This window comes from Hyperoodon ampullatus, assembly GCF_949752795.1.
Source record: "Hyperoodon ampullatus genome assembly, chromosome: 19".
Lineage (NCBI taxonomy): Eukaryota > Metazoa > Chordata > Mammalia > Artiodactyla > Ziphiidae > Hyperoodon > Hyperoodon ampullatus.
The window spans coordinates 9,942,101-9,967,507 of record NC_136932.1 but is presented as its reverse complement, the minus strand read 5'-3'; the positions used below and the strand labels follow the sequence as shown (position 1 = coordinate 9,967,507).

The following is a 25,407-nucleotide window of genomic DNA, read 5'->3' as shown; positions in this document are numbered from 1 at the left end:
TCCTTCTGGGACCCCTATAATGTGACTGTTGCTGTGTTTAATGTTGTCCCAGAGGTCTCTTAGGCTGTCTTCATTTCTTTTCATTCTTTTTTCTTTATTCTGTTCTGGAGCAATGAATTTTACCATTGTGTCTTCCAGGTCACTTATCTGTTCTTCTGCCTCGCTTATTCTGCTATTGGTTCCTTTTAGTGTAGTTTTCATTTCAGTTATTGTATTGGTCATCAATAATTGTTAAGTTATTGTATTGTTTATTTGTTCTTTAATTCTTCTAAGTCTTTGTTAAACATTTCTTGCATCTTCTGAATTCTTTTTCTGGAAGGTTGCCTATCTCCACTTCAGTTAGTTGTTTTTCTGGGGTTTTATCTTGTTCCTTCATCTGGTACGTAGCCCTCTGCCTTTTCATCTCGTCTGTCTTTCTGTGAATGTGTTTTTTGTTCCATAGGCTGCAGGATTGTAGTTCTTCTTGCTTCTGCTGCATTGGGTTTTTAATGGGAATTCCTTCAGAGAGAATTAATGCCATTAGGGTATTAAGGGAACACAGAATTCCTCTTTTATCCCAGTATTTTATCTCTTCATGCATGTTATCTACATTCTTGATATTTTGGTCACGTGAATGAGATCTTTTTTGTTAGTGTTATTTTATGAGTTGGTTTCTGGGTATTTATTTTGTAATTGAACACTTTTCTGAACTCTTAACATTGTTTTGGTTGTTTGTTTTTAATTCTCTAGGTTGGCTTTCTGTCATCAGCAAGCAGTTTGACACCTCTTTATACACTTACTCCTTTTCCTTGTCTGGATTCACTTTCAGAACAGTGTTAAGAAATAATTGGTTGTAGTGAGACATCTCATTCCTGGTTTGAATGGCAATACTTTTAGAAGGTCACTACTAATTTTTATGTAGGACAACTGAAAATGAATTGGGACACAGTATCATTTGCTGTGCTCTGGAAAAGTTTAAAGATTTTAAAGGAAGGATCAATTTGTTTAAAATTTGTTAGAACTGAAGGTAAAAGCATCTGAGATTGGCATCTGTTCTGTAGAAAATTTTCCATCAGTTACATATTTTCAGATTTACTCATACAGAATTTTAATAAGCGTTCTTACTTTTTAAAACCCTGTATCAGGAGTTAATATCCATTTTTCAGTCTTCATTATATTTGTCTTCTCTTTCTTGATCAATCTTGTCAGCAGTTTTTCTATTTTATTGGTCATTTCAAAGATCAGTTCTTCGCTCCTTCCTGTGGTCTTGGTTTTTTCCCCCCTCTCTGCCTTTATTCAAATGCTCAGTTAATTTATTTTCTGTTCTTTGTTACATAATAACAGAAGCATTTAACTTTTTGAATTTTCTTCTGAGTGTATTTTTGGATAGCATTCCATAGCCTTTGTTGTGTGAAGGAAGTGGGGTTTTTTGCTATTCGTAAGTTGCCTTTGAGTTTTTAAGTTCTTTTCCCAGGATTTAAGAATTGAGTTTTTAGATTCTAAACGGTTTTTTTTAAGCCTTTTTTATTAATTACTGATTTTTATAGCATTTTGATCAAAATGATGTTCTTATAGTTTCTGCTTATATTTGTGGTCTATTGTCTTGATTTTTTAAAAAAAAAACTTTCATTGGTTTGTAGTACAGTTTTATATATTTATATCTTCTTTGTGACTGTGGCTCCTGTCTCCAGTAGTTGTTCTTGCCTTACAGTTCTACTTTTCTTGATATTAATGTTTAGTGTATGTGATTTCTCATCCATTTAGTTTTAACATTTTGTTTTCTATATGCTTTTTGAAACAGCATAAAAGATTCAGGGTTTGGGTTTTTTTTTTTTTTAATCTCCTAAAAGTCTTATTTTAATGGGGATTGTATTGAATAGTTTTTAATTTTATATTCAGTTTTGAAAGTAGACTTAAAGGCTTATTTTGGTTATAACATTTCATTGTTTGTTGACAGCCCTTTTTATATGTTCATTTGCCCGTTTATTGAATTTTTAATTTGCATTTGTGGTTTTTCAGTGATTTGAGCAACAGTTTGACTGTGTTTCAAGTTCTTAGATCATAACCTCTGTCCCTTAAAACTCTGTTCCACTGTCTTTTGGTTGGGGGAGGAGAGCAGTTGTTTATTCTGTTTTGTTTTGGCCAATCTATGTTTCTTTCCTTTATATTGGTAAATGGTTCTACTCTATGCTGTCCAATATGGTAGCCACTATCCACATGTAGCTATTTAAAATTAGGATAAAAAGTTCAGTACCTCACTCATACCAGCCACATTTCAAGGGTTGAGTAGTCATATGACTAGTGGCTACCATATTTAGTTGCACTGATACAGAACTTTTTTACCATTGAAAAACTGCACGGGACAGTGCTTCAGAGTATTTTATGTAGCACTGTCAAGTTTTCTTCAATAGTAGCTTTGGTTTTTGATTCCCTTAAGTTTGTAGTTGCCTGTTTTTAAGTATACCAATTATCTGTATGTTATTGTTTCCTATCCTTTTTATCTAGCTGTTACGGCCTGCTCCACAGCATTGTTGTGATCATTAAATTAGATACAGGAAGTGACGGGCACATTTTGAATGCACATAATAAGTATTCAGATGTGAGCTAGCTGTTAACTTTTCTCTCACTGTTTTTATCCCTTTGGTTCTCCCATAGTGCAAAGGAATAAGACAGTTAAGTTTGTTGTCCACATCCTGTTTTGATTTTCTATATCATCAGTTCTAACCTACAGTTCCTTTTGTGTAGGTTTTTTTTTGTTTTGTTTTTTGTTTTTTTTGCGGTACGCGGGCCTCTCACTGTTGTGGCCTCTCCCGTTGCGGAGCACAGGCTCCGGACGACGCGCAGGCTCAGCGGCCATGGCTCATGGGCCCAGCCGCTCCACGGCATGTGGGATCTTCCCAGACTGGGGCACGAACCCGTGTCCCCTGCATCGGCAGGCAGACTCTCAACCACTGCGCCACCAATTTCTTTTCTTTTTAGATTTTATATTTACTTTTTATGTCATCTTGTCCTTTCACTTTACTCTGTTACTTTATAGTAGAGGCTATGTTATCTCTTACTCTATTAGAGATGCCAAAAGTTTTCATTAATTGTTTTATCAAGCTTGTTTAATAGATAGTTTTCCAAAAGTATGTTTTTTCTGAATTTCTCAGATTTGCTTTCTTTTCCTTTGTTCTACAGTGTTCTACTTTAGTCCCCATGCTGAGGGTTTTGTTTGTTTTTTCCTTTTGTCATTCTTAAAAGCCAAGTTGATCTATCTACACTTTGTATTTATCACTAGGAAAAACTTAGTAGCTGACTGAATTAGATTCCTGTCACAGTTCTGGAGGCTACAAGTCTGACATAGAAATCAAGATTGTCAGCCCTTGCTGGCCTCTGAAGGCTCTAGGGAAGAATCCTTCCTTGCCACTTCCTGCAAGCAACCTTAGTAGTCCTTGGCTTGTAGTAGCATAATTCCTATCTCTGCCTCCATCTTCACATGATCACCTTCCCTGTGTGTCTGTGTTTTCACATGGTCTTATAAGGACACCAGTCATTGGATTCAAGGCTTACCCTAATCCAGTAGTACTTCATATTAAACTAATTGCATCTGCAAAGACCCTATTTACAACTATAGTCACATTCTGTGGTTCTGGGTAGGCATGAATTTTGAGGTAGGATCTGGGGAGGGGATACTATTCTCAGTACACTAGTTGTTGGTCCTTCTCTCTGCTGCTTATATGATGGTTGAACCCTTTTCTCACGTCTAAATCTAGAAGACAGATTGATAGGTGCTGTTCCCAATTCAATTCCTGGGTTTCAGCAACTTTCAGACTTAATACACCTTTGCTCTGAAATAGTTGGACTGTCTTTTACTCCCACTGCCAGTTTTCTGGGGCTCTTCTATACCATTGAATTTATTGTGTGAAGGACTTAAGTTCACTGTATATAGAAAAAATCATAGGTTTACCTGCCTTCTCCCCTGATTTTTTTAATTCTGTGAAGTATAAAGGATGATGTAACAAACATCGATGTATGTCCCACCCGAAATGTTAATATTCACATTTTTTTTACTTCATTTGTTTTTTTAATATTAAAAGAAAATTATAGGTCACTAGTGCTCCTTTTATTTTCTTCCATCTCCTTTACATGCTTTCTTCCCCAGAGCTAACCACTATTATGAATTTGTGTATACTCCCAGTTCAGGTTCTTAGATCTTTACTACACATATATGGGTTCAAGAGCACAAAATGCAGTATTGTTTATTTAAAGTTTATATAAATGCTATCGTTGTACGTATTCTGCAACTTGGGTTTGATTTTTTGGGGGGTGTATGTGTGTGTTTTAATTCACTGTTGTGTTTTCAAGATCTCCATGTTGATGTACAAAATTTTAGTTCAGCATTTGTAAATAGTCCACATTTCCTAAAAAGACAGTATTTGTGTGGGTGTGAGTATATCCATATCCTGTTTGTTGACTTCAGGGTTCTAAATTTAACTCACATCTTTGGCTTATTGTATTCATATCATCTATATCCTTTGGTCTGCTTCCTTTTATTTTTCTTTTTTTTGCAATATGTTTGATATGTGCATTGCGTAAGTTTAAGTTACAGTTTGATTGCCATTGTAGCCTTAGGTAATACCTCTATCTTCACATAGTTACCATTTCTTTTTTGTGGTGAGAATAATTAAGATTTAGTCTCTTAGCACATTTGTTGTTTATAATACAGTGGCATTGTCTATAACCACTGTACTCTGTATTAGATCTCCAGGACTTATCTACTAGTAGTCAGTTTATACCCGTAAACTACCTCTCTCATTTCCCCAACCTCACCCCCATTTCTTTTTTTCTTTTCTTTTCTTTTTTAAATTCATATATGTTCATATAGTTCCAGGGCGACTGGTTAGGTACATTGTAGTTAATGATTATTATTTCTTCTTCATCTTCATTCCTTTCATCATTATGTTGTTTCCCTTTTGATCTCTATTAATTTTACTTTAAATGGGTTTCTTTGGTAAGTACTTGCTGGATACATCCTTTTCCATCTCTTTGTTTTCAGTTTTTCTGTATCAGTTTGTTTTGATGTGTCTTAAAGAAGTGATTTAAATCCATTTATATTAACTCTGATTACTATCATGATTGGAATCAGTAATTTCTCTTAAATTTTTTTTAATCCTTGCCTTTTCTTTGCCTTGTTTTTATGCCTTTCTGCTGTCTATTGGGTTAGTTGAAAGTTCTTCTCATCTCTGTCTGCTTTGGGAACAGTAGGACTTTAGACTGCCTTTTTATAAAACTCCAGCCTTGGGCTTCCCTGGTGGCACAGTGGTTGAGAGTCTGCCTGCCGATGCATGGGACGCGGGTTCATGCCCCAGTCTGGGAAGATCCCACATGCCGCGGAGCAGCTGGGCCCGTGAGCCATGGCCGCTGAGCCTGCGCGTCCGGAGCCTGTGCTCCGCAACGGAAGAAGCCACAACAGTGAGAGGCCCGCGTACCGCAAAACAAACAAACAAACAAAAAAAAAACTCCAGCCTTGGGACTTCCTTGGTGACGAAGTGGTTAAGAATCTGCCTGCCAGTGTAGGGGACATGGGTTCGATCCCTGGTCCAGGAAGATCCCACAAACTGTGGAACAGCTAAGCCCTTGTACCACAACTGCTGAGCCTGTGCTCTAGAGCCCGTGCACCACGACTACTGAAGCCCGCACGCCCTAGAACCTGTGCACTGCAGCTACTGAGCCAACACGCCTAGAGTCTGTGCTCTGCAACAAGAGGAGCCACCCCAATGAGAAGCCCACGCACCACAATGAAGAGTAGCCCCCACTCTCCACAACTAGAGAAAGCTCACGTGCAGCAATGAAGACCCAGCAAGCCATAAATAAATAAATAAATAAAAATTTAAAAATAAATGAAAAAGTAAAACAGTCTTTCCTACCCATTATCTATAATTTATTTTTATACCTTGTTTTTAAATCCCTCCCAAATTAGCCATTTTTAGGTTTATGCTTATTTACATTTACCAATACTTTTGCCATACTGTTCAGTGTTGCTTCCTGCATCCCACTCAATTCTTGCTGAATACATTTAGTAGCCTTCTAACAATGGTATAAGTTGTAAAGTCTTTATATATTAAAAACATACAGAATTACATATATGTGTGACGTGTATATATGTGTGTTTGTGAATACACACACAGTTATATATTGCCTGTATTCTTGAATGATGACTTAACTGCATGTAAATTTATATTTAGCACTTTGAAGATAATTTCATTGCCTTCCAATATTTATTGCTGTTGAAAATTCTCATGTCAGTTTAAGTGTCATTTCTTTATGGATTATCTGTATCTTCTCTCTGGTAACTTAAATCTTTACCCCAACCCCTTACTTCTGATTTTGTTTTTATGTTTCACAATATCAAGGGACATAGTTAGATGTATGAATTAGTTTTTAGCCACTAGGTCTTGGTGTGCACCCTCATTCTGAGAGTTCTTGTTCGTCTTGAGTTTTGAAAATTTTCTAGTCATTATTTCTTCCAATTTTTCCTTTTTTATTCTCTTTTTAAATATAGAATGTCTGTCGATTGTTGTTGATCTTCTCATTATCTTTTCCATATTGCTTCCTTTCTTTTTATACTTTGCAATTTCATATCTCTTCCTATGCTTTATTTCATGTAGTCTTCTCTGTTCTTCCTCTTTATCAGTTTTTTCTCCAGCTGTGTTTAGTTTATTGGTAAACCTGTCAGTTGGGTTTTTTATTTCAATGTGTACTTTTTTTTCAGAATTTGTTACTTTTAGAAACATCCTCTTTTTTTTCATCCTGTTCCTGTTTCATAACATATATTCCTGTCATTATCACTATGAAAAATTTTAATATACTTATATTAAAGTTGTTTTCTAATTGTTCTATTTCTAGCCTGCCCAGGGCCACTTCTTCCCATTTTTGCATGTACTGACTGCCTCATAACAGTCTGTGTTCTTGTATGATTCACAATATCTTTCATGGTGAGCTCATCTGGGTCCAGGGTGAGGAGGCATGCTTTCTTTAGGAGTCTTGTGATCCCTGGACTGTGAAAGTGTCCTTAAAGCACAGTTTTCCATTAGCTTCTGAAGAGACTTCAGGAATCTAGGTGAATTTGGAATGGCAAATTCTTAGCTTAAGGTCCCTGCACATAAACAGGTGGTATGAATTTGGACCTCTTACATGAACATGGATCAGGAGGGGGCTTTCACTTTCTCCCCATTGGCTTTTTCCACAAAAGTCCTGGAGTAGGTGTTAAACTTCCTTGCCACTTTGCTGGCGGGTTGACCAAGACCAGCCTTGGCTTTGCATTCTTCTTCTGCTTCTTGCATCTTGCAATTTCTTTTTTTAAATTAATTAATTAATTAATTAATGGCTGTGTTGGGTCTTCGTTGCTGTGCGCGGGCTTTCTCTAGTTGCTGTGAGCGGGGGCTGCTCTTTGTTGCAGTGTGCAGGCTTCTCATTGCGGTGGCTTCTCTTGTTGCGGAGCATGGGCTCTAGGTGTGTGGGCTTCAGTAGTTGTGGCACACAGGCTCAGTAGTTGTGGCTCACGGGCTCTAGAGCATAGACTCAGTAGTTGTGGTGCATGGGCTTAGTTGCTCCACGGCATCTGTGATCTTCCCAGACCAGGGCTCAAACCCATGTCTCCTGCATTGGCAGGCGGATTCCCAAACCCTGCACCACCAGGGAAGCCCGCATCTTGCAGTTTCTTACTCCTGATTCAGGCCTTTGGCAGAGTGATCATGTCTGTGGACTCCTCAGAATAGTTTTTTGTTTTGTTTTGTTTTTGTTTTTTTAATTTTTGGCTGCATTGGGTCCTCATTGTTGCGCACGAGCTTTCTCTAGGTGCAGCGAGCAGGGGCTACTTTTTGTTGCAGTGTGTGGGCTTCTCATTGCGGCAGCTTCTTGTTGCGGAGCACGGGCTCTAGGTGCACAGGCTTCGGTAGTTGTGTCACACAGGCTCAGTAGTTGTGGCTCACGGGCTCTAGGGTGCAGGCTCAGTAGTTGTGACTCACAGGCTTAGTTGCTCCGCAGCATGTGGGGTCTTCCTGGACCAGGGATCGAACCTGTGTCCCCTGCGTTGGCAGGCGGATTCTTAACCACCAGGGAAATCCCACATTTTTTTAATGCGTAAAAGACATTGGATTATAGGGGAAACTAAGTATGTTGAAACAGTTGTTAAAACATAAACTTGTGGTATATTAATTGCTTTATTAATGCACTAAATAACGGGATTTAGCAGCAGGTACAGTAACTGTCATGATTTCAAAGTAGTGATGAGCTCTTAGATAATTTGAAATATCTGCCACCAGTGTAATGTGATGGGTGAATCAATTTGGAGAGCACTTCATGCCGTATATGCTCCACTCAGAGATTCATTAAAGACTTAAAAGCCTTTCGTTTAAAAGAAAATCTTTTGTTTCCCCAACTTATTTGACAAGGAAACCTTGGTAAAGTAATACTGATTAAGCATGCTCATGAATTACTATGATTCCAAGAGAAGCATGTCAGAACATCGGCTTCCTGCTCTGTAATCTCTTTGTAGGTGATGTTTGGACACTTGGCAATACTGAAATTTAAATTTTAAAATGAAAGCTTTAACCATCAACGTTTTCCATTTCTTAAAATCTCATTCTAAAATTATGAGTAGATGAAGTAGATGTTTTTAAGTATGCCAAAGTAAATATAAAATACAGAAACTTTATTTGCAACATTGATTTACTGATCCCATTTTGTGTTCAAACATAGTCTAAATAAGTTTATAGGGAAATAAACTAATAAAAGGTCAATCAGGGACTTCCCTGGCAGTCCAGTGGTTAAGACTCTGTGCTCCCAGTGCAGGGGGCATGGGTTCAATCCCTGGTCAGGGAACTAAGATCCTGCATGCTGCATGGTGCAGTCAAAAAAATAATAATAATAAAATAAAACAAGTAAAAAAAAAAAAAAAGGTCAGTCAAATGATTGTACATTTTCTTTCATTATCTTAATGTACTTGCATTGATTGTTTTAATTGCTGTGCACATACACTTGATTTTTATGTTGCATATACATACTTCTTAATATCAGTGTACTTGGCATTTTAGATGCCACATAAGAAGTGGTGCCATGGTTTGCTTAACCATTCCACAGTTCATTTTTTACTAGTATATACGAAGTGAGCCATGAGTGTTTTGGCACAAATTTCAAAATCTCTACCTTTTTCATTATCATCTTAGACAAGTTCCTTGGGGGTCTACTTTCCAAGAAATATTTACCAAAGTAAAAGAATCTACTGTTGTTACCAGTTCTGAGTATTGCAGGTTTAGGGTATTTTAAGATTGAATCAGGTAGTACCATCTTCAGTTTTGTTGGTGATTTTTGCCACTGGTAATGCTTTTGATTTTAACAGTGATTCCTACAGTTACCAGAGACTCCTCTGTTCAGATTACCCAGACTCCATAAATGATTTTTAAAGTTTCTTTGAATCAAGATCCAGATAAAGTCCATACATTCCAGTAAGTCTTTTAAGTCTGATTTTATAGGCTTCCCCTTTATTTTTTTCCTGCAATTTAAACAGGTTTATGATGTGCTTGGATGTTGTTTTCTTTGTGTTTTCATTTGGCTTGGGTTTTGCAGTTTCTTAAATCTGTGGATTAGTGTCTTTAATCATTTTTAGCACAAACTGAACCATTATTTCTTCAAACATTGCCCTTGCCGCATTCTCTATCTTCTCCTTATGGACCTCTGATTTCAAGTATGTTGGATTTGATCACCATGCATGTACATTCTGTTCTGTATTTCCCTGTTATTTTTTTCCTCTGTTCCTCAATTAATCTATCTATCAGTTCTCTTATCCACACTTCTGGTGTGTCTAATAACGATGCCAAATTCATTTTGAGGTAATGTTGGATATTATATATTTAAAAGATTTTCGCAGCTCTGATGCTCTCTTTCCCCAGAGCAGATTCACCTTCCCCTGCTAGGCATATAGAACGGGAGCTGAAAACTTGACTGCGGTTAGGCACTGAGCTGAGTTGCAGCTGGGTTATAGTTTTTTTGTTTGTTTGTTTTAACATCTTTATTGGAGTATAATTGCTTTACAATGGTGTGTTAGTTTCTGCTGTATAACAAAGTGAATCAGCTATACATATACATATATCCCCATATCTCCTCCCTCTTGCATCTCCCACCCTCCCTATCACACCCCTCTAGGTGGTCACAAAGCACTGAGCTGATCTCCCTGTGCTATGCGGCAGCTTCCCACTAGCTATCTATTTTACATTTGGTAGTGTATATATGTCCATGCCACACTCTCACTTCGTCCCAGCTTCCCCTTCCCCTGGGTTACAGTTTTGATAAGGCTTTGTTTCTCTCTGGTCCATTCTTAGGGCATAGCCTTGTTTCTTACTCCCATTTCCAGATGAGAGCCTGATTCGATGACCAGTGCCCTTCCCCCTCATCTATCCTGAACTCTAATTGTAGTCTCCTCATCAAAGTGAGCCTGCCTAAATCTCTCTACTTTCCAGAGGCTTTCTGCTTAGCTTCTTAGCCTCCTGCCCATCACAGCTTCAGAATTTTCCAAATGCCTTGGGAGCAGGAGTATCTGACATGTGTCATTCTTAGTTTCCTGTCCTTCCTTTTCACTGGGAATTTGGCTCTTCAGGCCTCTAAAGTTGTCCCTTCAGCCCTACAAAATCATCAGAATCTCTGCGTATTTCTCTGTCCCCAGAAGTGACCCTCTACCAAGGCACCAAATTCTAAGCATCACTCAAAATCACCCATTGTCCACAGGAAGAAGCAGCTCCACACTTCATGGTCCTACGCTCTCTGAAATCTTGACTCCTTGATATTGTCATTGTTTTAGCATTTCTCTTGTATCTTAAAGTTGAGTTTGCTTTTTTTTTTTAATCTGGCCTTTCTCGTTCTCACTGAGAGTGTTGGTTTGCTATAAACTATCCACCATATGACCCTTTTCCTTGCAATTTATTTGTTGAGAAAACTGGGTTATTCCAGTTATTTATCCAGTGGCTTACATTTTTCTGATTATATCCCTGTGGTATAACTTTCTCACCTCTTGGCACATCTAGCAATGTTTTTTTGGATGTTGGGCATTTAATTTTACGTGGTTGAAGTATAGGGATTGTTTTATCTTCCTTTAAAGAGGCTTTGTTTTGTTGGCAGGTAAGTTACTTGAGGTTCAGTTTTTCCTTTACTAGGGAGAGTGTAGAGTAGCCTACTCAACTCCACTAGTAAACCAGGATCTTTGGGGGTCTTTTTTGAATGCTCTGTGCCACTTGGCTGATCACAATGGAGAAGTCTCCCTGCTTGTGTGAGCTCGGGGAACTGTTCAGTTCACAGCTCCTTCGTTGTTCTTCGCCTAACCTGATGGAGTTTCACCCTGTACATGGGCTTCTTAGTATTCAGTGAACACTCAAGGAAATCTCATGAAGATTTCTGGAGCTCTTTTTCTGTATGGCTTCCTCTTCTCAACAATTCTGCCCCATAATTACCAGTCACCTGAGCCTCTGTACTTCAGTCTCTGGGAGTGTGTTTCCTTAACTCAGTGAAATCATCACGCTCTGCTTAGAATCCCTCACCTGCTGTGCAGTCTGCAGTGTGCCTTCAGGCAGAAAGCCAAGGCAATCACAGGCTACCTCATTTGTTTCTGTCTTAAGCTGTGTGTTGTCCGGTTTTCTGGTTTATGGCTAAAGGATAAATATGATCATTCTATAAGAGAAAAATGCCCTTTTATACTATTGGTTTACCCTTAAGTACAGTTTGTGCAGAAAGAAGCATGATTCATGTTATTTCCTTTTATCTACCAATTTTCAAACAATAAGTTGATTTCCTGCCATCTTCCAAGGGCAGTCAATAAAGTCTTTGTGGAGGGGGGTGTGTGTATGATTATGAAGTCATCGACTTAAACATATTTGAGTTATTCAAGCCATTGAAATTCTTTTCTATGCTCAAATTGTCATTTTTGATTAGTGGAAGCCTTTTCACGCTTGCTGTTGAGTTCTTTTGACTGCAGTAGTCTTGAGACCTTTATTCTCTCACACCTTAATATTTAATGGGAGCCTGTGCGTTAAATTTTACGAGGAGGGATAACCCTAATTTGAGCCGCATGGTTCTCAATGATCTTTGACCCATCTGCCCACCCCCAAGAAACATTTGACAATGTAGTCATTTTTGGTTGTCACAAAAGGTGGGGAGGAAGGTGTTACTTGCGCCATGAGTAGAAAGGTCAGGGAAGCTGCTACTTACTTACAGTGCACAGGACATCTCCTCCCAACAAAAAATTATCCAGCTCAAAGTGTCAGTAGTGCTGTTGTTGAGAAACCTTGACATATACTAATTTAGCTAGCATTTGTGTAGTGTTTTAATAGTTTGAGAAATCATATTACATTTCCCACAATCCCATGAAATTGGCATTATTGATCCTTCAATAACAGATGAGTAAATTTGAGGAGGTCATACAACTAACAAGAAATTAGAATTTGGTATCGATGGTCTTTATGGTTGATGTCTTTTTTTTTCCTCCCCCCATTATAAGTGATGACAGTGTACTTTGTATGACTACAAAAATAACAGAGTTGAGACCAGACACTGTTCTAAGTGATATTTATTCTCAAAACAGCATTATCAGATAAGCAGCTGTTATTATGGATGAAGCCATTACTTAACTTGTCTAAGGTTATACAGCTAGTAAGCAGCAGAGTTAGGGGTCAAACCCAGACAGCCTGCCCCATTGCCCACACTTTTTTTTTTTTTTTTTTTTTTTTTTTGCGATACGCGGGCCTCTCACTGTTGTGGCCTCTCCCGTCGTGGAGCGCAGGCTCCAGACGCACAGGCTTAGCAGCCATGGCTCACGGGCCCATCCGCTCCGCAGCATGTGGGATCTTCCCGGACTGGGGCACGAACCCGTGTCCCCTGCATCGGCAGGTGGACTCTCAACCACTGCGCCACCAGGGAAGCCCTGCCCACACTTTTAACTACTGTATGTTGCCACATAATTTTTCTTTTACAGTTTAAACATAATGTTTGTTTTATCTTTAAATCTTCAATACCTTTGGAATTTATTTTGATGTGAAGTAGGAATCCAACTTCTTCCCACCCCCCAGACCTTGACTTCCCTGATTCATTTATTGGAAAAGTCATCTCCCCCTGACCCTTTTTTTTAGTTAATTCATTTAGAAATATTTCCTGTGTTAAACATTAAATGGTCATGTTATATATATTGGTCTATTTTTTCTTTTTGTTTAATTAATTTTTCTGTTCCTTAACCAGTAGCATATTTTTTTAAATTACTATAACTTTTAAAATGTGGTAGGGCAAATCACTCCCGTCTACCTTTGCTTATCAGAAAATTTCTGGGAACTTTTCCCCTTGGCATTTATTCTTCCAGTTTGTAGTTTGTTTAAATTACATTTGCCTCTTGTCTCTTCTGTACCAAAAACCTACTGAGTTCAAGATTATAGATTAATTTGTAGAATATTAATAATTAATAGCTTTAAGCTTTGTGCTTAAAATTTCTAGTTAAACTTATTCCAGTATTTTTTTTTATTGTTGTTATAGTCAAAAATAGATAGACTCTTTGGTCACTTGTATGTTTCTAAATAAAAGTTATTTTTAGGAAGATGACACTTGAGAAAAACACCTGAGGTGAGGGAATGACCATGGAGCTAATAGAAGAGCCAAGTGCAGGGGCCTGTGATCAGGAAGTTTGCCTGTCATTTTGGGGAAGGAACAAGGAAGTCAGAGGAACTGGTAACGTGAGCTAGAAGAGAAGCAGGAAATGAAGTCAGAGAGGGGATAGAAGTGACAGATGGTATAGGGCTTTGTGTGTACCAGTGCAAGAACTTTGACTTTTATTCTTCATGAGATGAGCCATTGGAAGGTTTTGAGCAGAGGACTGGCATGGTGTGACTGAGGTTGTAAAACAAGATTATACCAACTACTGTGTTAAATAACTGGAAGGAGGGACAAGCAGGAAGACCAGTTCGGAGGCTGTTTAAGAAACCCATATGAGGGCCTCCCTGGTGGCGCAGTGGTTGAGAGTCCGCCTGCCGATGCAGGGGATACGGGTTCGTGCCCCGGTCTGGGAGGATCCCATATGCCGCGGAGCGGCTGGGCCCGTGAGCCATGGCTGCTGAGCCTGTGCATCCGGAGCCTGTGCTCCGCAACGGGAGAGGCCACAACAGTGAGAGGCCCGCGTACCACAAAAAAAAAAAAAAAAAAAAAAAAAAAAAAAAAAGAAACCCATATGAGAAAAGATAGTGACTGCAGTTGAGGTGGCATGAAGTGGTCAGATCCTGGATACATTTAGAAGGCAGAGATGATAGGATTTCATGATTGGTTTTGGGGTATGATAAAGGAGTTTAGGATGAGTCCAAGGATTTATGATTGAGCAACTGGAAGTTGGGAAGAGTTAGGAGCTCAGTGTTAACTCACTAACTCTGAATGCCTATTAAGGCATCTAAGTGGAGATGTTGAATGGGCAGTGTGAAATTGTATTAATTGATGTCCTAATATCGAATACTTTTCATATCCAGGAATAAATCCCACTTGCTCATGGTAGGTTGTTTTTATTTTTTTGTGGTTTTTAAAATAAACAAATAAATAAATAAATACATGTGTATAATTTGGCATCTTATTTCTGTGTGTGTATATTTAAAGTTGCCTGAACTGTACTTCAAAAAAATTCTCCAAATTTATCGCTGAATAAATTAAGATATTTTTATATACTTCTAGGTTCTATTAACACTTCACAGTTTTTCATTCAAAAGTAAGATTGGTGTGTAAGTATGTGTGCACATACTTTTTATCAGGTTTTAAATCAATTCTATTTTTCTAAGAGGACTATAGAAATCTAAAATTTTTTTTTAACTTCTGATGAAAACTTTTTTTTTTTAATTTTATTTATTTATTTATTTATTTTTGGCTGTGTTGGGTCTTCGTTTCTGTGCATGGGCTTTCTCTAGTTGCGGTGAGTGGGGGCCGCTCTTCATCGCGGTGCGTGGGCCTCTGACTGTCGCGGCCTCTCTTGTTGTGGAGCACAAGCTCCAGACGCGCAGGCCCAGTAGTTGTGGCTCACGGGCCTAGTTGCTCTGCGGCATGTGGGATCTTCCCAGACCAGGGCTCGAACCCGTGTCCCCTGCATTGGCAGGCAGATTCTCAACCACTGCGCCACCAGGGAAGCCCTAGAAATCTAATTTCTTTATGCCAGCACCAGCCATTTTAATTGAATAGAAATTATCTGTTCTTCAATGTTTTTAAAGACTTCACTGAGGACACAAGACTAGTCTCAGCCCCTGCCTTTATTTAAGGCATGTGTATTGTATTCTCCGATTAGATGGAATATAAAAATTGTAACATTTAAACATTATAGAAATGCATAATGTGGAAAATGAAAGCTCTCCTTAATCTCCTCTCCGCCATCATAGCCACGTCAGTGGTTTCTTGCACATTCCTCTATTCTCCTTCTCTCACATCTCTCTACATGTTAGTGTTTTATTTGGATAACATTATTATGTCAAGACTGTTTGTTTTTATTTTAACTTGGCTGTGTGTATGTTTCTACACGGTTGTATCCTGTATCCAGTTTATCAATTAACTAGTGCTTTTTTGAGGAGTTCTTACATGTTTGCATTTTTTCCTTTTTTCTCTTTATTAGGCCAGTCTTACAGTTTATCTAATTAATTGCTCTGTTCCTGTCTAACCCATTCTTGAGGTGGGTTTGGGAAGAGGGGGAAAAATACTCCCAAAGAGCAGTTCTTAAATTTGCTGTTTCTAGCACGTATTTTTTTCTTTTGGTAATTTCAGCTTTTATTTTAATCTTTCTCTTAGTTTGTTCCTCTTGCCATATCGTTTTTACTCTACATCCAGTCTATAAAATGGAATGCTGTGCATTGCCCACTTGGAGAGCTAGTTGATGTCATGGGTTAGTTTATGAGGAGAAAATATACCTCCCTTTTAAGATTTCTTATTCTGATTTTTATATGTTTTTCTAATCTTGTCAGTGTTTAAAGTTTTGTGCCATTTTTGGATTCTAATTACCTAAATCTTCCCATTCATCTCCTATGCAGTCTGTGGTTTTTGTCCCTGCCAACGTAGGCCCCTCTCTCTCTCTGCCTCAAAATGTTACCTCCCCCAGAAAGCCAGCCCTGGTTAAATAGGTTGCAAGAGGTATTTTTTCCCAAAACAGTACCAGTTAATGTCTACAGAAGTGTGTGTTTAGTTGGTATAATTTCCTTTCAAAGGCATCTACAATTGCAGCTTATTAGAATTCTTTTACTTTAGCGTAAGTTGCCCAGTCTAACCTTCACAGGGCCTTCTTTGAATGCCACCCATCTATGTCGCTGCAAGAAGGAGGCAGTTGGGGAATGTTGATAAAGACCGCATTGTTCTCATATTTATCTTTCTTCTGTGCGTGTCTGTGAAGGCAAACAGCTTTCAAGAGTTGGGTGTGCTGAAACTAAACACCTCTCGCAGTTGTTACAGAGTTTTGATGTTACCCTTTTGTCTTTATTATGATACTACCCTTGCTCCTAGCATCCCTTGTCATAGTGTCATTCCACAGACAAGTCCCTTCTTCTAGGACTGCATGCTACCCAGATGACTTTTTTGTGGTCATGATTTGGCAAATGCCAGACTTGTTCATCCTAACACAAGAACCTAGGGATCCTGCATTCAGCATGACCTGAAGTTTTCTCCTCAAAGCACAAAATCATAAAAATCCCATTTTTTTTTAACAGAATTAAATCTTTTGAAGACTTAGATTATTTTTTATTGTGGTTTTTTTTTTTTTTTTTTTTTTTTGCGGTACGCGGGCCTCTCCCGTTGCGGAGCACAGGCTCTGGACGCGCAGGCTCAGCAGCCATGGCTCATGGGCCCAGCCGCTCTGCGGCATGTGGGATCCTCCCGGACCGGGGCACGAACCCGTGTCCCCTGCATTGGCAGGCAGACTCTCAACCACTGCGCCACCAGGGAAGCCCAGCTGTGATTATTTTTGACTGTGGACTTAGCTGAAGAGGTATTTCTTATCCTGCTCACATGTATACAAAAGAAGTTTAATGAAAATGATTTCTATCCCATTGGAATTAATCTAGCACGAAGACTGTGGGTATGAACACTCACCATCCCAAATTCATTTTCATTACTTAAGTATGAGCTTTATAACAGTAGATTTTTAGGCTAGGTTAAAGAGTAGCTAATGAGTTCTGTGTAGTCCACGGAAATTTGCCATGTTGTTTCAGGCCACCTGGAAGTCTTTTTATAGCAGGAGATGTGAAAAGAACAGGGAGAGGTATGGTTGGTTATTCATTAGTCTGGCTCTTAGGTGGATGAAGTTGCTGAAGAGGGCAAAGTCATGTTCCACCCAGAAATCTGGAGCCAGCTATTCACCTTAGCAGATGGTGGAAAACCATCAAGGTGGTATAAACATACAGGTTTTGTAAAGTGTTCTTGGTAAGCACCTAAGGGCTTCATGTAACTTGATGTCTTCATTGGAGAAGAAGCAGGTTTACTTAATGACTTTGAAGGTTAGTGTGTTGGAGAAATGGAAATCTTTTAACAAACTGATCAAACTTTTTGTTAGTGGTGTCATATATGTATCTAGAGAGGGGCTTTTTTTTTTTTTTTTTAGCTTGCAGGTCACTTTTATTTTATTTCTTATTTTATTGAGGTATAATGGACATATAACATTATATAGTTTCAGGTGTACAACATAATGATTTTTTGTTTGTTTCCGGCCGCGCTGCGCGGCATGCGGGATCTTAGTTCCCCAACCAGGGATCGGACCCACGCCCCCCTTCATTGGAAGTGCGGAGTCTTAACCACTGGACTGCCAGGGAAGTCCCTAGAGAGGGCCTTTTGAATCTTTGGGATACTGAATGGGGAGCTGGGTTTTTATGAGACACTGAATTGTCAGTTTTGTCTGACTTTTCACAGGTTCACCGGAACAGCACAGTGCGCTCTGGCTGTGATGTGAACCCCTCCTGTGCACTGTGCGGCTCAGGCAGTGCCAGCACCACGCCTCCAGAAATCCACTATGAAGCCCCTCTGTTGGAACGCCTTTCCCAGTTGGATTCTTGTGTTCACCCAGTTCTAGCATTTCCAGATGGTAAGAAAGTCTACATAATATAAAGTCTAATACGTGAGACTTAAAGTGTTCAAAGTGAAAGAAAGTCGGCCAAGATTCTGGTACAACCCCCAGGTACTGTCAAGGTATTGCTGTCAACAAAGTCTTCTCTTAGAATTTTGCAAATAGATCTCCCAGACCGGAATGTGCCACTAAAACATTGCAGCTTGCTAAGAGAGAAATTCCCCTAACACTTCAAATGGTGAGGCTAGGACAGTTGCCTTCAGCTTGGAGCCTGGTCTGTTATACAGAGTCTGTCTTAAAAAATGTATTATCTATGTGTGCCATGATGTAAAACAGCATGGGCAGCGCCGCTAAGTTGATCCACCTGATAAGCCTCCGTGTCTGCCAATTTTCCTTTTCCACCTCCCTTTTCATAATTGCTTTTCTCCCACTATGTGAAAGTCATTCCTCTTACCCATATTGAGTCTTGCTGTGGGTCTTGCCCCCCAGAGTATAAAAACCTTGGGCAGTAGGGACACCAAAGGAACCATTTCAGAGTTCATGGCTCCTGAAGAAGAATCCTGTGGGAATTAAGTAAAAGAAAGTTTTGAATAAAAAATAATGAAGACGGAGGTACATTATTTTTTCGTATATAACTTATGGCAAGATTCTCTGTCCTTTCTGTCACCTTAGAATAAATATTTAGAGAATTAATAACTTACACCTGAAACTAACATATTGCACGTCAACTGTACAGTATTTAAGTTTTAAAAAGAGAAAGAATTAACAACTGAAATTAGATTTTACCGTGACTGTAGTCTGGTTGAATAAGTAGGTGTAAAAGATTTTTTTTAGTTAAGGTAAATATTATATATGTACGTGCTGAGGTGTTGGTATAAATATCTTTAATGCAGGTAGTATTCTAGAAAATACAGCCTTTACCACTGTCTGAGTTTATGATTTCCTTAAAAACTACATTTCGGAATTCCCCGGCGGTCCAGTGGTTAGGACTCCATGCTTTCACTGCTGAGGGCCCGGGTTCAATCCGTGGTCGGGGAACTGAGATCCCACAAGCCTCACAGTGTGGCAAAAAAATTTTTTTAAACAAAATAAAAATTACATTTCAAATGGTGGGGGTACATGAGCAAAAATGTTGAAAACTGTTCTGTAGACTACAGGAAGCCAGTGTTTTCATAATCTGGATTTGTTTTGCAAATAATCTCATGATCTGGCCCCGACCTACAGAATGTAAGCATTTCCTCTTGAATCACTGTGTTATTTTATCTGTGTGTTATGGCTTATATGATGGCTGTTTATGACCTTATTTTCCATTAGTTAAATTTTAAGTTCTCTCAGGATAAGGAACCATGTTTTTCTTCCTGCTCTATCCTTCATAGCACCTTACAGATAGTCTGTACAGGTTTTTGAAAGGAGGATAACTAAAATAGGAGTCTGGGGAATGCGAATTACATGGGATGTAAGATTTACTTACTGGCATGAGAAGAAAACCCAAGTCTTTTTTAGCATCAGTAGTATATTGTCTTTTTCATAAAAGGGCAGATACTAAATAATTTAGGCTTTATGGATCATACTGGCTAGGTTTAGTCTATGTTGTAACTAGGCAACTCTGCCCTTATAGCACAAAAGCAGTCATAGAGCATGTATAAGCAAGTGGGTGTGGCTCTTTCAATAAAACTTTATTTATAAAAACAGTCATTACTGATAAACTATCCTGGAGAATCCCGTCTTCTAATTGATCAAACATTAGATGACTGTAATCCCCTCATTCCTTATCTGTTCTTCAAATGACTGGATTCTTTCTTGGTCACCTCAATCTGTTGAGCTACTCCAAGCCTTGCTATCATGACTCCCTTCAACTGTAAGAAAGTCATGGTATAATATTCTTGCTGTCACATGACTTCTAGTAAGAGTGGAAATATTCAGAAAACTTGAAACATGTGGATAGCAAGCTAGGCAGGGGTTTAGGTCAGGAGTGGTGGAGCAATAAATAAACTTTAGAACATCATGAGTAGAAAACACTAAACAGTTTCCTCTGTGCTTCAGATTCCAGAGTCATTGACACTTACCCTTTCTTGCCATTTGGATGATAACTTATATAACTTAAGATAATATTTGTATAGTGTTTTATAGTTTACAAGCACTTTTCTTATACTTGTTTCATTTGCTTCTCTCAGTAGTCTTGTAAAGTTACTTCAGTTTTACAGATCAAGAAATAGACTTAGAGAGGTTGTGGTTTATCTCAGGCTACATAGCTAATGTAGAAGGCTCCAGAATTCAAACCGAGGTCATCTGATACCTGTCCTTCTTTTCACTATAGTTCATGTTTCTCCCCAGCCAGGATATTAAGAGAAGTCAGGTTTCTACCTGTTTCCAGACTCTAGCTACAGACAGAGACACCAGGATGATTTGGGAACATTTCTTGAGTTACTCTCTCAGGATTGCAATATTGAATTGTATGGTCTCATATTTGAATAAAGAAGGCTGAAGCCTATAGTTATATCTGATTCTGACAAGGTCTCTTCCATACTCATTGAATGTCCGCTGATAAATATGTTGATCATTCCTTTGTCAACAGTATTACCATGTATAATTGGGAATTCTCTCTCCCATCCCCCAATCAGATATGCCCAAAACACCTGCCTGTTCCATCATTCAGCATCTCTACAAGGAGGTACCCATTCCCAATTAACACTCTCTGTTCTTCTGACTGCATCGTATCTATAAATCTGACTGCTGCCCTTACACTTCCCCACTCCATTGCATCCCAAGCAACTATAGGTAGCAAATGAGGGGGAAAGGAAGGAGACCCCTTTCTGTGGTCTCTGTGGTCTTCATTTTCCTGCCTGCCAGTTCTCTGTGTCTGTCTGTCTTGTCTCCCCCACGACTTTTTCCCCCTCCTGCCTTTCCCCCTTCTCTCCCCTCTCTCTGACACACACACACACACACACACACACACACACACACACACACACACACACACACACACACACACACACACACACACACACACACACACACACACACACTCCCTCCCTCCCTCCCTCCCACCCAACCATGACATTGGGGTTTGCACAAGCGAGTTGGTCATTAAACTCTACTTATGAGACTGTACAGGGGAATAGTATATATACCAAGTAGAATGATTAACATATCTGCTGCCTATGGATAAATTAGACTTTCTGTGGGTTGATTCGGGGACCTAATTAGTGTATCTGATATTGTGACTATTGGGATAATTTTGACTTGATCCAAACAACTGCCACATTCAGAATGCTATCTATTTGTAAACTGGAAGATTCCCAGGGCCACAAAGATGTGAATAGCACCTCCTAAAGTATTGAGATTCCCCAAATATCTTTGTGTAGATTAGTGAGTAATGATGAAGACTAGCAGCCAGCACACCTGTGTGGGTCAAACATGTGCTCCAGACCTGACTTCTGGGCCACCCCTTTGCAGCCTCTTCTCTAGAACATATTTAAAGATGGCAGGACTTCCAACTTTTCATTTTCGTGTAGAGTTTTACTAATGTTTCCTAACCAGTTTGTGTACTTTGTGAGGATGGGAACCAACTGCAGCTCTTAATCTTAGAGTTCTATCTTCCATCTTGCCACACCTCAGCCACTACCATTAATTTGAGGAACTACTGCCTGACTGGAAGGTGGAGACATTAGGGTGTGATAACCCTTTAGTACTCCAGAAAGAGGATCTTGTTTCCTTATTACCTCACTTAATCAAGCCAGTTAATCCTGAGCTTGAAAGGCAGAGGATGTATAACCTTGGGGAAGAGAACGTTTAGATTTAGGTTTGTGCTTAATAAGAGCACCACCTGCTGGCTGTGAAGATCAAGGCTCTTTTGAGAGCGCTTGCCAAGACAATTAGCTGTATACATGAGGCCACTGCACCTTACCAGCAGGAGGAGGAAGTGAGCATTACCAAACACCACAAGAAAGTGTTCTTGAGAAAATGGTGGAAAGTAGTGAGTAAAACAGGTTAATCTTGGAGTGTCAGACCCTGGTGGGCCTGAAGTTCAAGTCTTTTCATTTTGTTTGAGGAAATAGTAACCTGAGATGATGTTTCCTGTCACTGATCTGCACTACAAGGATCCGCACCTTCCTGTTTGATAATACACTTTAATAGCCATTACCTGTGCAGGTGTGCATGTGTGGAGTCCTCTAGCTGAATGGGTCCCTACTGTGTTCTCTTCCATTTTTACAGCTCTTTGCTTACTTTCAGGTCCTCTATATTCAGTCTGTTTCAGAGTTGTAGCTCTGTAGATCCCAGGTGTTATTGCTCAGAACAGGAACTCAGACCAGCAATTCCTAAGAGAGATTTTTGTTCACTGACTGGGGGGTTTAACTGAGTTTCTCTTTACTCTTATATGAAAGCAGTTAAAACACAGCAAACTTCTAGCAGCCTGAGTCCCTTAAACAGTTTGTTACTATCCCTAACTGCTTACTCAGTGGGTTTATAGGGGAAATTGCTCTTAGTTCTACTTAGTACCTCAGCTCCAGAGCACAAGGCAGTAGTGGTCTACACTTGTGCCAGCTTCCACTTCAGAGCATTTAAATGAGGGGAGGGGATTAGGAGTGGAGTTTTAGTTGAAGACTCATTGATTTAACATGTTAGAGTTGAGAGACTCAGTAGTCATCTGGTCTAGCAATAACATATAAATGTCTTCTTTCTCTTGTGCTTAAGTCGAATTGATTGATGGTGTCTGTATGGATTTAATTAACTAATTAATTATTTGAGATGGGTCTAAGGTCTTGGGGTACAACAGAAAGAATGTTGAGAGTAGCCTGTGCCTGCAGCAGACAAAAGAGGAGAGAGCTAGAGCATGTGTGCTAGGATGTTACCAGCTCTGATCAAGTCTTGCTGCCTCATTTTACAGATGAAGAAGCTAAAGCCCAGCTAAGTGATTTGTTCTTGTTTTCTCCCTACTCAGTGATGGGACGAGGACCCGTGTCTAGGACTACTTATTTCCGCCATAACCATATCCTATTTCATTTTCTCCCTGGCTTAATTTTCAGGTTTGGGAGCACAGTGACCGTGGAAAATAAAATGAAACTACTATGCTTTTGTAGTCCCATTAAACAGCCTTTGCGGGCTTCCTTGGCAGTCCAGTAGTTAAGACTCCATACTCCCAATGCAGGGGGATCGATCCCTGCTCAGGGAAGATTCTGCATGCCACGTGGCACGGCCAAAAAAAAAAAACAAACAAAAAAAAACCAGCCTTTGCCAAGGGGGAGTAACTCTCCTGCTGACCAAGGGATATCCTGGGATATAGAGGGAGGTGCTCTCCCACTTCTTGAGCCTTCTTTATGCCTTCAAGCTCAGCCCAGCTTTCAGAATTCCTCTAGACGATGCTTTATTTCCTATATACTTTGCCCCAACCACTCTGAGTTAGAGCAAGGAATTTTTACCATTAATACCTCTAAACTTAATTCTTACTTGGGAGATCTTTTTTTTTTTTTTTTTTTTTAACATTTGACCTTTGGGGGATGGGAAAATCAAGCCATTTTATTGAGGGCCTTGGGTGGGATCTGAGGGTTGGGAGTACAATGAGCTCTGATATCGTTGGCCTGGCTGAAAGCTGATATATTTATGTTAAGGGTTGGGATAGGTGAATTTGTTTTTAAGTGTAGAAAAGAAAGAATGATTATGGGAAAAAATTTCAGAAGACAGTACCGTTCTCAGAGATGTATCTTGTTCTTTGAAGTGTCATGAAATACATGGTCTATGCTATAGGAAGGAGTTTCTTTTTTACACTGCAGAACTCTTCTGAAAAATATCCTGTACTCTCCAGTTCCTTGGGAATAATTTGAGAAATATCACATTTCACCCCAGAATTAAACTGCTCCATTCTCTGGGCCAAAGAATAATTTCATGGTGTAGTGGCTAAGAGTATAGGTTTTAGGATTTTACAGACCTGAGTTTGAATGTTGCTTGTTACTTACTAAACTGTGTAACCTTGACAGTTAATTCACCTTTCTGGATCTGTTTTTTAGCTTTAAAGGGAGCATAGTTATGTTTACATCATGGAATTGTTACGAAGATTAAGTAATACACAATGCCAGCCACAATATAATAGGTTTATTAAATGTTCATTTATTCCCCTCTTCTTTGCCCCCCTTCCTAGCTCAGATTAAGCTATCCTCCCTGGGCACCAAAACCCCAATAATGTTTAGAAAATACACTAAATAAACCTCTAACAATTCTGAAAAAAAGAAGGCATGCCATTGGTGAATAGAGTTTGGAGTGATTTTTGAAAGATGGAAAACAAACAGGATAACTGAAGAAATAAAACTAGAAAAAAGGAGAGCCCAAAGCACATGCTTTTGAGTAAACTCCTATGGGGTAGGAGCTGGTAGGGGAAGATTCTTTGCCCACAGTGAAAAAGGACACAGAAGTAAGGATGGGACCTGGGCATTTGCCTGGGTGATAAGTTTGGACTTGTTTTGGAATATAGCTAGGTTGGATTTTTCCCCTTTTCCATAAAGCGGTGGTGTTTCATTCTGTGCTACAGCAGCGGGTATGGACTCAGGGGCTGGGCCCTTTTTTTTTTTTTTTTTAATTTGTTTTATTTATTTTAGTTTTGGCTGCATTGGGTCTTCGTTGCTGTGCCTGGGCTTTGTCTAGTTGCAGCGAGCAGGGGCTGCTCTTTGTTGTGGTGCAAGTGCTTCTAATTGTGGTGGCTTCTCTTGTCGCAGAGCACGAGCTCTAGACATGTGGGCTTCAGTAGTTGTGGCATGTGGGCTCAGTAGTTGTGGTGCACGGGCTTAGTTGCTCCATGGCATGTGAGATCTTCCCGGACCAGGGCTCGAATCCACGTCGCTTGCACTGGCAGGCGGATTCTTAACCACTGCGCCACCAGGGAAGTCCCAGGGGCTTGGACTTTGACTATGTCCCAGGTGGTTAATGATTCCCAGGAGGAACTGGGAGCTAAAGAGAGATGTTCTGGTCTTCAGATTAAAAAGGACCATGGAAAGTTTTTCAGAACCCTGAAAAAAGACCCACACCTATATCCATGGTGGTGAAGTTTCAGAATGAGACTATAAAAAGGAAAATGTAAGTTTCAGATTGCCACTAGAGGTTCTACCCAGAATAATAGGACAAGAAATAGAAATAAAAGGCATACAAATTAGAAAGAAAGTAAAACAGCTTTTTGTAAGTGACATACTTGTGTATGTAGAAAATTCTAAGGACAACACAACAACAAACAAAAACTTAGTAATGTATTTAGCAAGATCACAGGATACAGGTCACTATATTAAAGATTACTGTATTTCTACATACTAGCAGTAAACAATTATAAATTGAAAATTTTTTAAGTGCTATCATGTATAATGTCATCA

At 39.3% G+C, this 25,407-nt stretch overlaps 1 protein-coding gene across 6 annotated transcripts in view; it reads left to right on the top strand.

Annotated features, from left to right (window-relative positions):
• KANSL1 (KAT8 regulatory NSL complex subunit 1) overlaps positions 1-25,407 on the top strand; it is a gene marked incomplete at its 5' end in the record, with an annotated part of 128,202 nt that overhangs the window by 93,420 nt on the left and 9,375 nt on the right. For all 6 annotated transcript variants that reach the window (XM_079725042.1, XM_079725041.1, XM_079725038.1 and 3 more), the window contains one exon: positions 17,902-18,073. In XM_079725042.1, coding sequence (XP_079581168.1) covers positions 17,902-18,073 — 172 coding nt within the window. The remainder of the gene's footprint in view (positions 1-17,901; positions 18,074-25,407) is intronic.